At 37.6% G+C, this 19,247-nt stretch overlaps 2 protein-coding genes across 2 annotated transcripts; both read right to left on the bottom strand.

Annotated features, from left to right (window-relative positions):
- Nucleotides 1-317: 317 nt before the first annotated feature.
- On the bottom strand, nucleotides 318-4,764 carry LOC116260973 (exocyst complex component SEC15A-like). The gene is made up of 2 exons (XM_031639528.2): nucleotides 4,458-4,764; nucleotides 318-2,944 (listed from the first exon to the last, which is right to left on the bottom strand). The coding sequence occupies exon 2, from the start codon at nucleotides 2,927-2,929 to the stop codon at nucleotides 569-571; it is 2,361 nt and encodes a 786-aa protein (XP_031495388.1). The 5' UTR covers nucleotides 2,930-2,944; nucleotides 4,458-4,764; the 3' UTR covers nucleotides 318-568.
- A 3,594-nt stretch (nucleotides 4,765-8,358) lies between these two features.
- On the bottom strand, nucleotides 8,359-11,973 carry LOC116260807 (bZIP transcription factor 60-like). Its single transcript, XM_031639309.2, has 2 exons — nucleotides 9,990-11,973; nucleotides 8,359-8,985 (listed from the first exon to the last, which is right to left on the bottom strand). Exons 1-2 carry the CDS (start codon nucleotides 11,791-11,793, stop codon nucleotides 8,522-8,524), a joined length of 2,268 nt encoding a protein of 755 aa, XP_031495169.1. The 5' UTR covers nucleotides 11,794-11,973; the 3' UTR covers nucleotides 8,359-8,521.
- Between the last annotated feature and the right edge of the window lie 7,274 nt (nucleotides 11,974-19,247).

The following is a 19,247-nucleotide window of genomic DNA, read 5'->3' on the forward strand; positions in this document are numbered from 1 at the left end:
TGTGTAATTAGCTAATATGCACATATCAAGTACCTTAGGAACCAAAATGAGTCTACTGATTCAAGGTTAGTCAAACATGAACATTCACAATACAAAAGTTGTGTGTTCTATGTCGACAATCCCATTCATGTGGGCACAACTTCTAACGCTGCAAATCTGAACTTGGAAGTGCAACCCAAGTGTACCAGTCTTCTATTTTCTCCATTTCGCTACATGTTTTAGAACAGCATCAATTCAGGTCATGCTAAAATGGTTTTGGGACAAAAGTATAATAGTCATACTGAAAAGAAACGTGGGTCTTAGAAAAAACCAAGATATGGTTAAACACCAACTCTGTGCAATCGATCTATAAGCAGAAGTGGGTTCAGATACAATAAAGATTTCAAATCAGAAATTAATCCAGCTGAAGTTCTAAAATTCACCACCAGAACAAAAGGAACCTACCAGTTCCCAACTCCTTAGATCTACTTCCATGAAAATCCTATTATTCACCAGAGAGCAAAGATGGATATGAAGAAGGAATGGCTGTGAAAAGTAGTCACGATGTTTCTTTGAATCAAATATCATGTCAACTCAGATCCTTTAGACTTTTTCTCAACACTTCCATCGACTTCTTGCGGGTGTCTTGCTTAGAAGCCCGACTACTCAAGCTACCAAAAAGCCTATCAGGAGAATCTCTAAATTTCTCACATATGATTCCCACCTTTTTATGGTCCAACGAGCTATAGTTCCTCTCCCTTATAACTGGATTCATAAAGTTCTCTGGTTGACTGCTAAGCAGAAGATTCACCAACTGTCGCACTTCAATCAAGCAGTCTCTCAAGCTCCCCTCAATGTTTATCTCACACAAACCAGAGCTCTCAAACCTCTCATCCGCAAAAGATTCCAAGATTTTCAAATCATTGTCAATGCTCATAACGGCATTTAGATTGAACCTCTTTACATTATCACTAAGAAATGCTGCCACGATGGTATCAGAAATGTGCTTCAAAGCACCACTTCCAACCTTATACAGTGCTTCCATAGGCAGAATTTGTTGAGCTGTGGATAACAATGTGTCAAGATAAATGACAACTTCATTCATATACTCATTCTGTTGTACTTCATCAGCAGTCCAATTGATGTTCTCTGCTAAACACATGAACTCATCTACTTTTGAGTTAACCAGCTTCAGCAGTGCATCATAGGCAGCATCCTGTGATGTTTTCAGAACTGCCCTAGCTGATAAAGAAGCATGAGGTCTTTCTGCTACACGTACAGGTAGACCACATAGTTGGGCAGCTTGCTTTAGGAAAAGATCACATGCATGTTCTAATCCAATCAGATTTGCTGCAATTTGCATAGCCTGAGAGACTGTTGATGTGCAAGTACTTATCATTCTTAGCAAAGCTTCGTTCAGAACATTAATTAACAATTTGTCTAGATATTTCTTGACAACATCATAGAAGTCCACATGACCTCCATAAGATGAGTAGCTGACAGAACCCTCTATGAATGATCTCACCACACGACAACAATCAGGGACAGCTGCAGAGAAGGGTGCAACATATGGAAAAGCTGGCATTATGTTTGAAGTTTGAAGATTGAAAGCTAATACATTCATAGTGTATTCATATTCCTTCTTCATCACCATTTGCTCATATGTGTCACGAGCAAGGACCTCATCAATCTGCTTCCGGCACTCCTTCAGAAGAAGCTCGTGGTATTTGTCTCTACTGGTCCCCAAAAGCTCAAGCAAACTACTTACAGGATAACCATATCTTTTCAGGGTTGAGATCAGCAATGCTACATTATCCTTGATTAGCAAAAGATTATTTGCTGAATCAATATGTGAAAATTGTTCCCTTAGAATTGAAGAAACCTTAGAAATCGTGGTATCCCACATTGTTCCCAGTTGATTAGCTGAGAGTAGGCTACCTGCAGTTCTTAAGACTCTATCTTCAATGATGAAGAAGCCAGCAATCTGAGTGAAAAAGGTTTGGTGAGATTCAAGAAAAGACTGTGCTGCTGTAAGCTGCAAGTCCAAATTAAGCTGCATCAACCGGTTTTTATAGTAATAACTCTGAAACTGGTCTTGAAGTCCAAGGCAAGTATGGATATGATAAGCCCGATACACAGGAGTGAGATCGAGTTTGATACCAACATCTTCATCTACATGTTCCATGTCAAGGCCATAGTCACAATCCCCTAATCCTGATTGACTTTTTTCTTCTGCTTCACGCTGACGAGTACGTAAATCCTCTTCTCTCTGTCGCACCAACACCGTATGCCGAGTTGCTTGTTGCCCAACCTCTTTAGCTGTGCTCCTGATAACAACAAGCCAGTCATTGAAGTCATTGATTACTTTCTTCTCAATGTGGGATTTTATCACAGGAATCTGATTTTCAATGACTCGAGAAAGACACTTAACAGGGATCTTGAGCAAATAGTCTCTCTCGATAAGATCCAGGGTCTTTAGGGCAGGATAGAGGCGGTCTTTCAAAATATCATTATTACATTTAGAACAAAGTTGCACGACCTCCAAACAGAACTTGGACATCTCAATTGCCATTGTGACATTAGTCTTGGTTGAATGTGAATCGAGAAGCTCCTCAAGTTGCATTAGGAGAGATGTTGACGCCTCCTGAAGCCTAAAATTTTCTTTCATCAATCCATTTTTCAGTTCATCAGCATCCACTAGGACGCCACGGAGCTCATCCACTGCTCGGATAAAATCTTCATAATGTCGTTTGCATAATTCCTCAATCTCGAGCTCTTTCTTCTTGGCCACATTTTTAAGTTGGTACAAGAGAATTTCAGGCTTCCCGACCTGAAATGCATGTCTGACAATTGGTCCCAGATCCTCTCCATTTATGATGGCAGTTGCTAAGCCCAACTCATCCCCACCATGACCATTCTCAATGATCTTTTTCTTGGGTTTCACATGCATTGCTTCAACAAAATTCTGCAAGAAAACACATGAAAAAGTCATGGAACTTTAGCCTAGACAAGAGAAATTAGTGCTGTTTCACATGAAAACCCATTTCAAATGGTAGTATTGTACAAATATTAAAAAATAGAACAAATCAAAGGGGGAAAAATTAAGCAATCTAAACAAACATGTTTCATAAATCCAGCGTTAGGAAGGAAAATAGCAATTCATGAACCATGTCCACAAGAAATCTTTTCAAAAAATATACAGGAAAATCACATCCATGTCCCGTTCGAATAAAACTCTTCCCAGGTTCATGTAAGGGCTTCCCCTAGCAGAACAAGACTCAACCAAGAGAAAAAATTGCAACACCCAAATACAGTCAAGTCACTAACAAGAACTTTCATAATCATCTCATGAGGGGAGGAATCGGCCATTTTCTTCTGGACGCAGTGTCCCTGTCACTAGAATCCATTGTCACTTACAGGATTTTACTAACAGCAAATTAGGAAAATTGACAAGGATGCAAAAGTTCAAATTGGGTATCCGTTAATCATGTGTACAAACAGCAAATATTTCCAGTAATGCAATGAAGAACCTATCCATTAATGATGCGCATCAACAGCAAATATGGACTGTAAGGAAAGAAAATCCATTATTATGGAGTTTCGTTTTGGTCGAAAAAATTTCCCACCAAAGCCGGTGCAACAAATATTACCATTTATGCAAAATCCGCTAAGAAGTAAGATCCTTTTCCTATTAGTCGTTGATTAAAAACTACACCAGGATATGCACGTAGATAGCATTCAAAGGAAAACGAAAAAGAGAAGTATTTGACCGAAGTAGTGCTCAAGCACCAGAAGTAGAGGCAAAGGATCCCATTCCCCTCTTACAATTGGGGAACCCCTACTCGAGTATCCTCTTTGTTGTAGATCGAACCCTAGCAAGGCACCAAGATAGGAAGTATAGATAGAACCCTTTTGTTGTTTCATGAAACAGAAAGAAAGCCGATCAACACGATGCGCTGATCCAAGCAACTATGAGCTAAGTTGAATATAGAACGTTAAACTAATACTGAGAATACTCGTCGTAAAACAGAGAACCAACAATCAGGTTCTAACAAAAAAATAAGAGGCACAAGAACTCACGGAACTTCAGAGAAACGAGAAGTCCAAGAATGATTATTCAGAAGGGACCGAGAAGCATCAATGCAAAAGAAGTGCCAACAGCTTAATATAGAAAGAAATAGGCCACGGAAAAGGAAATTTCACAAACCCCTCTCACCCATTTCCAGATGGGTTCCTCTTGTCAAATGCACCAATTCTTGCAGAAAAGTGTCCGCAAAAGAAATGGCCTTCAGGAAGCCATCATACCCACTTTTAGATGGATTTCTCCCCAAGCAAAAGGAAAGACCAAACGCAGACTGCATGATCTCCAATCAAGAGACCAGCAATAACATAATGCTAGTTTCTTGAACTACCAACTCCATCCCTGAGAGAGAGAGAGAGAGAGAGAGAGGAAGGGGGAGGGAGAGAGAGAGACTCACAGAAACTTTTACGGAATTTTTGAAGGCAATGACGGTTTGCTTGCTTGTGGTGTCCTACTTCGCGTCATCCTCAGACAAGAACTCCCAGAGAACGATGAGAAGAGAAACACAAAATCTGAGCAGAAGATGTATCAGAAGCCCCCTGCTTGATTGCAAGCTTCTATTTCGATACTCGGTAGAGCACGATGGAGAAGATACCGGGGAGTCCTGAAAACAGGAGTGCAGAAAAAAAGAGGCTCTCTCTCTCTCTCTCTCTAGCACGCCTCTGATTCAGGAAAGTGAGACCACATTCTTCCCTTTCTCGTAATTTTCTATTCACTTTTCAGTGTATATTATATATATATAAGAAATGAAATAGGGAAGGAATAAATACACAGTGGTCCTGTAGCATGATAGCCGATGTTGATCCACACTTTTGTTGCTCTTAATTTGTTTATGCCGATGATGTTGCCTTTTTTAATATGGTTCTAATCTACTCCACTGCATCTTCAAAATAATATTAAAAAGCATGTTAAACTCAATTTTAACATTCCGCGGGAAGAAAACACTCGACCTTCACACACAAGTCAAATAATTAAATACACAGAACTGAATTTGTGTCCAGGTTCAAATGTTCTCAGCGTCTACTACTACTACTACTAATAATAATAATAATAATAATACTTTTACTCAATCTAGTATGGTGGCATAGATGAATTGGGAAGAGCTCTTTTTTAATTTAGAATTTTTAAAAATAAAATATTGTTCCTCAGATAATTAAACTTTGACGCTTCCTTGAGGGCTTATTTTTTGTCCATGATTTTCCTTCTCATGTACACAAGCAAAAAATGGCATTATTCAAAGATATTTGTTACTAAAAAAATTGCAGAAGCTGGTGCTTCATAACCACAAATTTGTCTTGATTTTAGATTCTTGGGTTTAAGATCAGGCACTTCTCTCTCTCATGTTAGATCAAACATTTTCTGAATATAAATGAGTAAAATAAGAATTTCATCGTGGATTTTAGTTTTGACTTATCTAAATTTTTAATTTAATTAATGTTACATTTTGTTACCACATTTGGGTTAGGTTTGAGGTGGATTAGGATAAAATCCTTCTTGCTTCGCATTTAATTCGTGCAATTTTTCATTGTAAAAGAGTAAAACAAGAACCTCATTTGGATATCATGTTTGACTCAAACTTTTTGATCTAATTAACCATGGATTCTAGTGTGTATCTTTTGCCTAAAGCATGCTGCAACAGATCTATGGAGCTAAAATCGAAGCTAACAAAACACTCTCCAAAGTACCTTCGCTTGAACTATTTTGATCATTTATCACTTGGTCATATGGTTCTACTCCATTAAAAATTGGGAAACATCAACTAATCACTTATATATTCCTAACCAACTTAAAACTTTAGTATATCCCTCACTATTAGGTAGCGATTTGTTGACTTTTTCCCACAATATGATGCAGTTTTGTTAAAGTTTAGGTCACCAAATGAATTGAAATCTTGTACACTATAGCTGGTCCACTTGAGTCTTGAGTGGCATGCTATCGACATGTTCTCAATTCGACTCTCGTAGGTGCCACTCCTCTAATTACAAATGGTGACATATATGACACTCTAGTTAAAGAGTATACTGTAGGCATGCTATCGACATGTTCTCAATTCGACTCTCATAGGTGCCACTCCTCTAATTACAAATGGTGACATATGACACTCGAGTTAAAGAGTATACTGTAAAGCCATTCAAATTCCTAAGTAGCTCTAAACCCCAGGGATATGGGGAAAAAGGGGGCTTGGGCCTCTCTTGCTTTCCAAAAAGACAGAAAAAAAAAACCCGCATATTTTTGTCACTTAGTAAGTTGGAACACACATTTAGTCTGCTAAAGATGACTATTATCTTGAAAAGAGTATGTTATCAACCTTGTTCAATGCTTCATGTGGATTGACGACGTAAAAATTAAGGTGAAAAGGGCGGTGATTTTTTTTTTTTTAATGTTCCAAGTAATGGTCAAACTCGAAATTCGTTTATCTAAATTAACTATTTTTGAACAGCCTTGGGGAAGATGCACGAACACGCCTATGCAAGGTTTGTAAACTAAGAAGGAAGTTGATCTAACAGGTGAATGAAAGTGGTGACATCCAGAACAAAAGCAAAGCGTGAGCTTGAAAACTACGACTTTCTGTTATGACCTGCATTGGCTCCTCCAATTAAAAATATCATGGTTTTGGAATTTCTTTTGAACATAACCAATCACATGAGCATTCTTCGACGCTATGGTTGCGTGGTTTACCAAGATGAATGTTCGTGACATGTCAAAAAATAAATTTCCATCCACTAAGTTTGCTTGAGGCTCTTGCTTGGGGCGAAAGGAAGCTGATACCTAAATATTTTGGAGCTGTATATTTTAATATAATGTGCATTCACTACACACACACACACATTATATATGTATGCTGAACTATACTATGACATTTATTTGTCAAATTGACAACTGATTTGAGCGGTCTGATTTTTTAGATCGAACGGCTCAAATGCTGTCTTATTTATTTTTTCTTTTCACTCTCTCTCTCCCCAACCTTGCCTGATTTTCTCAAGTCCCTCGTCCTCCCTTATTCAACTACCAGCACCGGCGGGCTGACCAAGCCTCGATTGGGATGGCGGAGGCCTGGCAGCCGCCTCCCTCTCCTTCCCAAAACTCCTTCCCCCTTTCATTTTAACAAAAGATGGGTTAATCCACCCATTTCTCCCTCCCTCCCTCTTTCTCCTCTACCAAACCAGGGACTCCACCGACGGCTTGCCAGTCCCCGACGGAGGGCTGGTAGGCCAACTAGCGTCGAGGGATGCCGTTGGTGGTGTCCCTAGTTTGGAATAGGTGGGAGAGAAAAAAAAAAAGTGGGAGAGAAAAAAAATAAAAAAGGAGAGAGTCCACGGAAGGAGGGAAGCCAAATCGGTGAGAGACAAATTATTAAAAAAAAATTAAAAATAAATAAACAAGAGAGCATCTGAACCATCTGATCTAAAGAATGGACAGCTTATATCAGCTGCCAATTTGACAAATAAATATTAAAGTCTTAATTCTGTTGTAATATATATATATATATATATATATATATATATATATATATATATATATATATATGCTTACTCAAGTTTAATAAAGTTCACGTAACTAGAACTCACTTGTTTAAAAGCTCGAGTTTTCAATTACACTCTAGCTTGAATCAAACTTAACCGAATGAGTTTAAGTTGAACTCAAGTTGGTAGGGCCCTAGTTTTGGTGAAACCTAGCTTCGGTGAGCACTTCCATTTCGACCTCGTGAGTTGTTGACTCGGCGTAAGTTAAACTCTTGTAAGCGGGTCTCATAATACCATAAAATTAAGCTAAACTACTAACTGCATAGAAGTATTTATCTTTAATTATAATTGCTAGCCCGCCCTTTGCAAAACGCTCAAATATACAAGATAATTATAAGTCGAAACTTAGATGGAGACAACAGACAATTTACACGGAATTACGATACTAGCAGCCAGATAAGCTTGCAAACTTTCGGTAAAGGATGAGAAATTTACCGGAGAAAATTTAATAAGCTTAAATCGATATCAGCAGTTCACAATTTCGGCTCATATTTTGCCAGAAATAACTTCTTTTGCACAAATTCAAAGGAAACCCAGACATGATCTGAAGTCAGCCTTCTGCTCCACCGCGCCAGACCGCTCGAGTCAAACATTTCAAATGTGTAGAAAATTCTCAGAAACAAATTGTTGGTTTCACTCGAACTTCCAAACCCACGAGTAGAACCACAAACGGAACTGCCATAAAATGAACATGGAAAACTTCTCAAACTCTCTTGACACTACTGTACACGTTCAACATGGAAGACTAGTCAAACAAGGATACCGGCCAAAACGTAGCACCAGCGGAGAAATTTTCGCTGGAGGGATACTAATTCAATAATTTTAATGCTTTTAAAAGCACCTATATATGTAAACAATCAAATATATCAAAGCATTAATGTAAAAACAAACATGGTGTGGGCACCATAATGTGGCTCCAACACTGCAGCCCAGACGATCATAAGTGTGGGGACGAGCTCTTAAAAGGAAGCATACATGAATAAGTGACATATTTGACGCTGTCCACAAGCACGACGACAAGAATCCGAGACAAAGACTTCGGCGACGATAACACATTGCTGCTGTCCCCCGTCTCTCTTGGATCCAACAGTACAGACACCACCATGGATGAGGAAACCGCATTACTGTCTGCAAACGTGCCTTTTTTATTGCCGGCAGTATCCCTTGAGTAATCTGAAGTGGTATTATGGAGGGTTTTGCCCGGAAGAGGTATAGCTGTTGGGTAGAGGAATCTTCTGTTCCTTATCATGCCAGAACTGGTGAGGTTGGAACTTTGGTGAGTGGACGAATTTCCCGCTCTGGATGACCCGGACGGGATAATTGTGGTTTGGTCTTTGGTGGTTGTTGGAGAGACTTCGAAACGGAAAACCTCCGTGCACATGCCCGATCTTATAAATGGCCCTGACAGAAGCAACAAGTATTGTTAGAAACTTAGAATTAGAAATCAATCTTGCATGCGCTTTTCAGACCTTCACATGAACCGTCAGAAATAACGCTGTAAGAAGACAGAGACAAGATCACTACTTGCAACTTCCATACAAGAACCCATGAAACTACATGGAACAATTGGCAAGGACTTTAAGACCCTTGACCCTCAAGGCCATGTCTCAATTTCTTCCACATGCTCCACTCAACGCAGCAAGAAGTTTGACAGACTGCAAGCCCGCAAATGTCTCTAGCCTACTCTTCATATTATAGCACCTAAGACATCCAAAATCCATAAAATATTCAAACAAGTCAGCATCTATGAAAACCTTTATCTTGATTCTTGATTCTTTGGTGCAAAATTTTAAGGCATGTACCCAATAGGTTCATTTAAAGGTCAGATCTTCAGGATGTAGCTTCACCAGATGAGGTTTTTCCACAATCAATTCTCCAGCAGCCGCACTACCTCAGTGTCTTGACTTGTTTTGAACTTCATGTTTTATCTTTAAACTAAAGGTTTAGCACCAGAAAAAACCAAAGAACGTAAGGTCAGGTGAAGTTCAGATTTCAGACTTCATCAGGTAACTGCATTGTGGCAAGGGAGAATCCAGTAGTCTGCACACTGTAGCATCTTCCGGATTTGACAGCTTCACGTTCGAACAATTTGACATGCTATAGATGGTGGCATGTTGTATAATACTAATAACCAAGTAAGATCCAGCAACTAGGTAAAATGAACAAAAGAATTCTGTAGTTGGTTAGGTTTTTCAAAACACGAACTAACAGCCAAAGATATGTTGCTTGTAGAAACATGCTTTTGATCATATCTCTGACATAGTAAAAAATGAAAATCTTTTCCATCTATGCATGAACTGTCTGTATGCCTGTGCACACATGCATGCCCAGAAGCAACTTTCTGAACAAGAAGCTCTAAGTGAAAGAGACGACAAAATTTATATAATAGAAATCTGTTCTTCTACCTGCAATTCCTTCACTGAACCACTTCTGTAGGGGTCCATCACATGCTGAAGAAGTACGGTGGCCCTCCACAAAATTATCCCGGGAACCAGAGGCCAGAGCTCTCTGACGTTCAGCAGGACCTCTATAAAAGTGAGAAACTCCCTCTATCTCCTTTCCCCTCAAAGGAACAGGCAATGTCGATTGGACATCTTTCATGTTTGCCAATCCGGTCTTTTCGGTTTCCACATCAGCAGATCCAGCATTTTTTCCAAAAGCTTCATTGGGCCTAGTCTTTAAATACTCCATGGATCTCTCGCTGGCGACAACAGACTGAATTATCAAATGCCCATCAATCCGAACAAGCTTGTTATTCCTTGGTATATATAAGGACGCAACCAATGAGTCACTGGTATTTCCATGACGAACATGCGTCTCCGAGCCGTAAAAAGGCAGCGAACTGCAATTCACGTCAGGTCCCCATGGATCGAGCCTACCTTCACTTGCCCTCCAAATACCATTGACATAACCAACATCTGCCTGGACTCTCTCTTTCAAGATACCTTCGAACTCCGATTCAACATAACCTGATCTACTTCGAATGTTATCGCTGTTTCCTCCGTACATGAAGTTGAAAACAGAGTAAAGGTTCCCGAAATACATCAAGAAGATCAAGAAGCATATGAAGGTCACGCTTGCAACCTTCTTAGTAGCTTTTCCAGACTTCTTTGGACCTTCGTTAGAGTTCGCCTTAGGAGACGGCTTCTTCACCTTAGGCGCCGATGCCGGCTGCTGCGTCTTCAGCTTAGGAATAGGAACAAGCGGAACTTGCGATCCAGGAGCGAAAGCAATTCCATTTTGAGGATTCAAAGCATAAGGATAGGGAACCCAGGGGAAGCCCATGGGGGTCATTTGAGGTAGTGGGTAAGCGTTCGGTTGCGAGCATGAAGATACCAGTTGTTGGCGTAGGCTAGCATTTTCAGCCGCAATACAAGCAATCCTATTGTTTAGTTCTGCGATTGTAGAACTCATAGACCTGACCTTGCTTTCTAGCTCCTCCACATACTGCTTCTTCCGTTGACGCGACAGTTGAGCGCTCTCTCTGTTGCGCACGAGCCTCGCCGTCCTCTTGTCCTCCTCCTCCTTAACCGGTCGGACGACATCAGAACAATCCGCTCCCTCGCAGCAATCTGGCCTCTGTAATTTGACTCCAGAGCACCAAGTCAGACAATCGCGTTCCTCCCTCTTTCTTTTCATAACACTCCTATCAGCCTCCCTCTCCAGCGGAGAACCAGACTCCGCTGAGTCGATGAAGCTTCGATTGCCTTCATCATGGGATATTTCCTGTGAACAACACGAATTATTGCCTGTTTTGAAGGCCTCGTTCTGCAACCCATCACAAAAATCCGCAGAGATGCTTCCAGCACTGGAACAGCCTGATTCCGGCGACAGCGAGAAGTTCTCCGACTTAAAAACCACGGCTTCCGATAATCCACCAAGATCCGAAGCCGGAGGACGACACTCCGCCACAGAAACACCAGATCGCGATCCATCATACGCGCCGGCATCCGCCCCCTCGCCCGAAACAGGGGGATTAGAGTCCGAGCGCTCGGAATCACCGGAATTCAGCCATGACGAAGGGAAACCGTTCGCCAACAACTCTAGATCAGCGTCGGGAGGCAAAATCAGGTCGTCCAAATCGAAATCGAAGCCGTCGCCTTCGAACCCTAGCTCCTGCACCAGAGACTCCGGGAATTCGAGATCGAGAGGGATATCAGACAGGAAGTCATGATCGGGAGGTGGAAACTGCAGAGGCTCGGACGCCATGACAAGAGGAACTTAGGGTTTCCTTCCGACCCTACCGCTAAATTTCCGATCGGCTTCTGGTCATAACGGCCTTTTCGTCTTCGTGGCGTTCTCCTTCGTCGTTTCTTCTTCCTCAAGTCCTCTTCGTCACCGGATGCCGTCAACGCGGGCACGGGTGGCTCTAGAATGTAGATTCGCAGGGGTTGCAAATGGACCTGATCACTGACTAAGCCCGAAACCAAATCCGGTATTTGTTACCGGACAGTAAGTGCAAATGGATCGGCTTGAACAATGAAATTTCTCTCTTATTATTTCAACATAATAACTTTAGTATTGAAGATATACACAGAAAATGATATGATTTTGTTACTAATATGTAAGGTGAATGAAATGGATTGCAACATTTAATTATGAATGAATATCCTTAAGATATTATGTTTATTGTTTTGCTCATAAATTACAACTTGCATTTGTTGCAGCTTCAAAAGAAGTTATTTATGTCCATAACATTTTAAGCAGTTAATATATATAATTAATATTTTTAATTTAAGTAATAAATGTAATAATGAATTGTATGTCAAACAATTGAAATTGCATCTATAATTGCTTTAGATGAACTTGAAACATGTATATGACTTAATCAAATTGGAAGAGTACAACGGCTTAGATATACTTGATGGGGATCTTATTTTTCTTTTGTCTGCAGTTTTATAAATATATTTGATGCAACTTGTGTAGTTTTAGAAAACTTAAAAAACAATAGATCGACATATTAAATATGCAGTGAAAATAATTCAACATACAAATTCATTGCATCATTTGAATTTGTATTTATTTTGCACTTGGTAAGAGAAATTTTAGAACAGAGTGATACTCTTTGTCAAACATTACAAAGGCAGAGATAAGACATTTTAAGTGCAATAGCTATTATTTACAATACAATAAAGTTCTTATAAAAATTTAAAGAAACTGGTTGGAATGAAGTTGTAAATACTATGAAAATATTTGGTAGGACACATGATATCCTTATTCTAGATATGAACACTAAATATTTTGTCAAAGGATCATGTTCTCGTCGTGAACGTAATTTCACTATAATGAGACAACATTATCATGGAGATATTTTTATTGCTGTCATTGATCCTCAACTAGTAGAGTTAAACAACATATTTAATGAGAATTCTATGAAAATACTTTGTTTGATGTTGACATTTAACCCTAGAGATGTGTATAAGTTGCTTAATGAAGAAGATGCACTCTTGCAGGCCAAATTTCGTATCAAAATAAATTCTTTAGCCCCACTTTTGTATCTATTTGAAATTCATGTAGAAAGTATCACAATGATAGTTTTTTCTGCAGAATTCTTGTTTTCGAGTTACTGCATCAACTTGGTTGATGCATAGCTCTTTTATCTATGAGTCTTTTCTTATGTTTTAAGTTTTTATAGATTCTTTGATAAGTAGAGATCTTATAGACTAAATTTCATGTTGATTCATGTAGGTTTGATATATCTTTCTTATTGGCAAAGTTCATGATTTAAATTCTTTTTTTGCTTTATGTTTTCTACAGAGAACTATTCAATAGTTTAATTTTTCAAGTCCATGTCTTTTGATCTATAAAGCTTTTTTGAAAATTTTAATTGTGATTGAAAGCTTGACATACAGGGAGTGAGTATACCAAGTTTCGTGATCATTAAACATCATTAAATTTCAGAGTTTGTTTGTAAGTTGTTGTTTCTATTGCAACTTTGCATAAGAATAACTTTTTTCATTCTTAATCTTTTTTGGATCTGTAAAGGCTTTTTGACTCTCTGTTATGTAGAGAATTTACAAACCAAATTTCAGTCAATTCAAGTTGTTTTGATATATTTTGAATCACGTAAAAGTTATAGTAGTAAAACTATTTTCTATAGAAAATTGGTTTTCTGCACTGATTTTTTTATTCAGTATCTAGGAAAAGTAGATTTTTCAAATTTATCACTTGGAATTGATTATTAGATACCTAAATATTCTTTACCAAAAAATTCATGAATATTGGAGATCATTTGTCTATTTTTTGGAACCAATCAAATTTGTGGCTGAAAATAAGTTGCAACCTTTCTAGGACAACCAAATTTATGTTTTACACATAAGGATTTTCCATCCAATTTTTCGATTTTCAATCAATTATTTCTATTTTTCTTCATGCTAATGCTAAAACCCCAAACTAACATGGTTAATCTTATGAATCCACATTTTAGGGTTTTAGAATGTATTTGTTTGATCAATTGCATTTATGCATTGTTAAATGTGCATTATTTCAAAAACATTGCATGTGGATTTTATTAAATGAATTTAGGGTTTTGTCTCAGTTCGTTTTGTCTATTTTGTTTGAAATTTTCATTCCGCACTGTTCATTATGTTTAATATCTACAATGTTTGCATTTTCTACAGTCAGTTTTGTTTGCTTTTTCTGCTATTTGATAATTAGAACACCTTTGTTTTTTGAATTTGTTGGTTGTGCATATTGTTTCTAGAAACATGATACAAATCTTATTAACATGGGAAACCTATTTTGATATGTACTAGAAAAAACTCAAGCCAAAAAGTTATACCATTATCATGAACATGTTATATGAACACCCTTATAAAATTCATAACAAAAACCTATTATATTCAAATCAATACATTCAATAGCAAGATCAACAATACATGAAACACTCATATATCAAATTCAACTCCTTTGGGTAGATTCATAAAACAAAAATATCATTACTGTTAACTCAGCCAACCGAATCAAATGAAACCACAATACACCAAAATACAAATAATTTAAAATGTTCATCTGTTGGGGGCTATATGTTGGAGTACATCGACACAAAAATAGATAGAAAAGTTTAGCAAGGGTGGACCTACTATAAACACAAATATAACTATGACAACTTGCTAGCGACCAATCTTCTACCCTTGTATGTGCCTCTAGACTTCTCTCTAAGAACCACATAATACTTGGCATAAGATATCACCGTTTGGTTCTTGGGTTTTAGAAATTGAAATGGCAAACAAATATTAGATTACCAACATGAAATATTAAAATAATCAAGTATAACTAAAACAATGCAATATAATATAATGATCATATTAGACAATGAGTTTCCTATTTGAAACATAACCATTCCACTTTGTTGAAGTAATTTGCTCACAAAGTTCATTGTTGCTACCATCTACTTATGTTTGTTCAGTATGTTCATTATCATTTATATTTTCACTTACTTCATTATCATTCATATCATCAAAATAAAAAATTTTAGTGCTTGAATTTTGGTAGATTTTAAAATGATGAAGAACACATGCTACTTGTACAATTTGAACTTTAGTAGATATTGTACATGAAACATGATTATTCAAAATTGAAAACCTTGCCTTAAGTAAATTAAACACTTTCTCCACGGTAATGTGCAAAGATGAGTGTCTATATTTTTCTTTTGTTTCAATTTGCATAGATTCAAAAATATTAAACTCTAACAGGTAGTACCAATATCTTTTATATGGAATCAATAATCCCACAATGTTTGGGTATCTAGTATCGGCAAGATAATATTTGCTTATTTCATAATCAACAATATGTGCCTTGTTAGTCAGACAATTTTATTGATCATAGTAAATCCAAACTATTTCAGTTTCTTACCGCATAGAACTTCCAATGAATGAATATTATTTTCTAACGCACTGTATAATGATCTTGCATCAGTTGCACTTCCCTTTCAACCAGCTAGTATGTAGTGAAACCGCATAACAAATTCCACTATTGCTAAAACATTATAAGATAAGAACCATATTCTCTTTCGCTAGTGATGTTGCGATCCCTTCAGATGTATGCTGGAATGGGTCTATCATCAATTGCTCTCAAACAATTTTATTGATACGAAATATGTGTTAGTAATATAATGTTTTACCACAAATAAAAAGTTCGACCATGAGCATTTATTGAATTATAGTTGGTTACCTTAAAGTATGGAAATAAATGCAGATCTCTTCTAACTCGGAATGGCATATTGACATCTCTAAGTCCCTTGTATTCATGTGCAATATAGAGAATTGCTTTCAAAACTAAGTTAAAGTACTTACTAATTGTTTGTTATTAGTGCTGAAAGTCATGTTGGGTATGCCAATTTCATTGATCATGTACAAAAGTAACAAAAAGACATTGCTACTTTTTCTTCGATTGTGATTTATTGTGCATTATACTTTTTCTTCAATTGTGATTTATTGTGCATTACATAACAACCCTCCACTTTTGAATATATTGCATAATAATGTATATGTTTATCAACCCACACTACAAGAATCATAGCATATAACAACACAAATGCAACCTTCATTGTTAGTAGTATGGGCTTTCTCAAACACATTATTACAATGCGTTACTAACTTCACTATTATTCAACACAAAATAGTCATGCATAAGTTTAAGCATGGAAAACCCCCCTTTAGCAACAAAGGTAAACTTTGCATTGGAAAATTACTTGGTACACCGCTATCTCCAACTTGGGTGGCAGCTTGCATTAGAAATTGCTGTTTGCAAAAAGCTTTTATAAACATACCTTTCTTGTGCATTAGGAAAAGTGTTAGAACCCTAACAAATCTACACATATGTTAGGAAGGACACCTACTTTCCCAACACATTTTCTTCCTGCATTAGGGAAACCTACCTGCCAAAATTCTCTATCTTCCATGGATTTCATTTTATCCTTCCTCCTTGCTCTCATGGAGCGATTGTTTTTCCTCACGCCGGTCCATCGTTTCCTCACACTTGTCGCCGCTGAATTTTCTGCTTGATCGCTGAAGGAAGCTCGAAAGTAGAGCAATAGGCTTTTGAGAAGGCAACAGAGTTAGCTCGAGCTCTATGATTTCGCTAGTTCTTGGTGAGAATCTCCATTAAACCTTTTTCCCTCTTTGCTTGCCTCTGCTTTCGTGTCTGTTTTCCACTTCACAATTCAAAAGGAAACAGCGACCACACATATTTGAATTAGCAGGATGCTTGTGTTGCTCAATTAGTTATGATCCCTTTTGCTTCTAACACACTTATGAGAATCTTTCATCTCTATTTTCTTAAGAATCTTTCATCTGCTAATTTTCTGCAAAGAGAGAGTGCAATGATTTATAATACAACAGAAGCATCTGTCCTAAAAATTTGGATCGAACCTGGATAACATAGAATTTCAAAGTGGACTATGACAACACACGATGTTGTTCAAAAAGTGAACCTCTCTACCTTGGTATGCTTTATAATCGTCTTCTTGATTGTTGCATGCCTTTGTTCATCCTTTTTGTGTACTTCCAAACTTTTTACTTTAATGACGGAAGCCAGATTCACGAGTAAACAAGATGCAACAGGTCCAAGGTCTAGGATAATGCATTTAATGACTTCACTCTGCTTGTATCTGTCCCAAATATTAGGATATATTGTGTTCAATGAATCTACCTTAGTATTTAAGTTGATGCATGAAGCAGTATGTTATTGTTCTCATTGCCAAACGATCCTGTGGGAATGCCACAATTCTACAAGCCCTTAGTCCGATCAGCTAAGCTAAACTCCTTTAAGGGTCTGTACCATTTATAGTCACAAAATTTCATTGTATGAATCTTATATTGGTAAAATTGGTCAAAATGTCTGCCTGAATTTTGGTTATAAAGTCCAAAGCCAAATGGGTTCTTATATATCATATATTTTTTACTGGAGAAGTTAATGTTGTATGCTGCATGCCTTTGTGTTGTTTTTGTAGAAAGACAAGGTGTTTATAGTTCAACTGCCACAAAGGGCAATGGCGGGCATATATGGACGAGCCACTAGGTAAGAGCGGCTGCCAATAATTGGCAATTGAAATGTGCGTTTGTTGGCTACAGTAAGGTTGCCAATGGCATCGGTTAGACATAAGATCCTCAATTGACATCTTCATTTTCTTTTCTGTTTTGTCACCCTCTAAAAAGGTTTGATATAAGATTAAAGGAGGAAGGGTCCGATTTTAAATCTATGAATGAATATCAGATCTTGATGATCTCAAATCATAGTAGATCAACAGTAAACAAATGTGCCGCTGTGGCTGCCTTTTCCAGTTACCTAGTTGTTATAGAAATTGATTCCGTTGTGCAATTAAACAGTATGTATAGACCAAAAGAACATACATCACAGTCGGTCAGGTCGCCTGCCAAATATGGTGTTATGGTCCCAACAAACCAATTCAGAAGCACGATAACAGACATTCTCGTATATGTTGCTAGGGATATCAATGGTTCACATTCAAATTCGATAATACTCATTACGACACATACGTTCACATATTTGGATTCTAATACGAACGAAGAATAATTTATATCATATATCCGAATCCAAATCCTAATTTACATTCCAAGACAGATCTGAATCCAATTTTTAATCTGAATCCAAGCCTCATTATGATATATTAACATGCAACTTTCAAAGGGACAATAGACATAAAATATTTATTTCAAACTGAATCACACATAAATTCAAATCCTGTCCAGTCAGATATTAACTTAAATCCGAATTTGAATTAGATTAAAATTTTTAAATATGAATTTGATCTATTTTTTTAATTTGATATCAATATCTTTATTTTTTTAATATCCTATTATGTAGGAAAAAGCTGGCCGGCTATTGACTCCAAATCAGATCTATTGACATCCTTAGTAGTGATTTTTATTCTTCAGCAAGATACCATTCGCTGGCTGATTGCAATATCTATTAAGTGACGTCAAGAAGTATTACCGAAAACCCGACCAAGGCCAATGTTGCCTTAGGATCTAATGCAAATCGAGGTAAAGGGCAAGGCATTTTGGTCACAACCAGGCAATGCGGCTCAGCAATTTCCAGAAACATATACCTACCCGTATTCTTCCAAATGTCTCTTCAAACATGAACTGTTAATTACGAACTTTCAACTGGAGGAATAGTAGGATTTACTTGATACGAACTGTCATTCACTTGCGATGCTACAGCTTTGCTGACATTTTGAGACAGTAACGATGTCCAAGAAGAGAATTTGATGATCCAGCCGGAATTCAGGATGATGACTTCCGGAAACTCAACGAACACGCCATCTCGTCCAACACCACATTTTGCCATGTTTTCCGTTTCAAAAGAAGAAGAAGGTGATCCAAAAGTTTTTACTTAAATAGTTGAAATCGTGATAAAAAGAAGAAGAAAGGAAAAACATGCCATCCATGAAAGAACTTCGCCTCAAGCCACATATTAAACTGAATTTGTGAAACGTACTCTAACATGAAACTTTTGTTGTCCTGAACCAGAGTTCGATGGTGCCGTCAAAAATTTTCTTCTGATTTTTCCAGTGTTGAAATCTCCATGAAAAATAGTGCACAACATGATTGCACGCGAGATCCTGCAGTCTATGATTTGGTCTGTGATGCATTATCAGCAACTTCAAATTCGTTGATGGTTCTGCAGTTGAAAGGGAT

This window comes from Nymphaea colorata, chromosome 9 (assembly GCF_008831285.2).
Source record: "Nymphaea colorata isolate Beijing-Zhang1983 chromosome 9, ASM883128v2, whole genome shotgun sequence".
NCBI classification, from domain to species: Eukaryota; Viridiplantae; Streptophyta; class Magnoliopsida; order Nymphaeales; family Nymphaeaceae; genus Nymphaea; species Nymphaea colorata.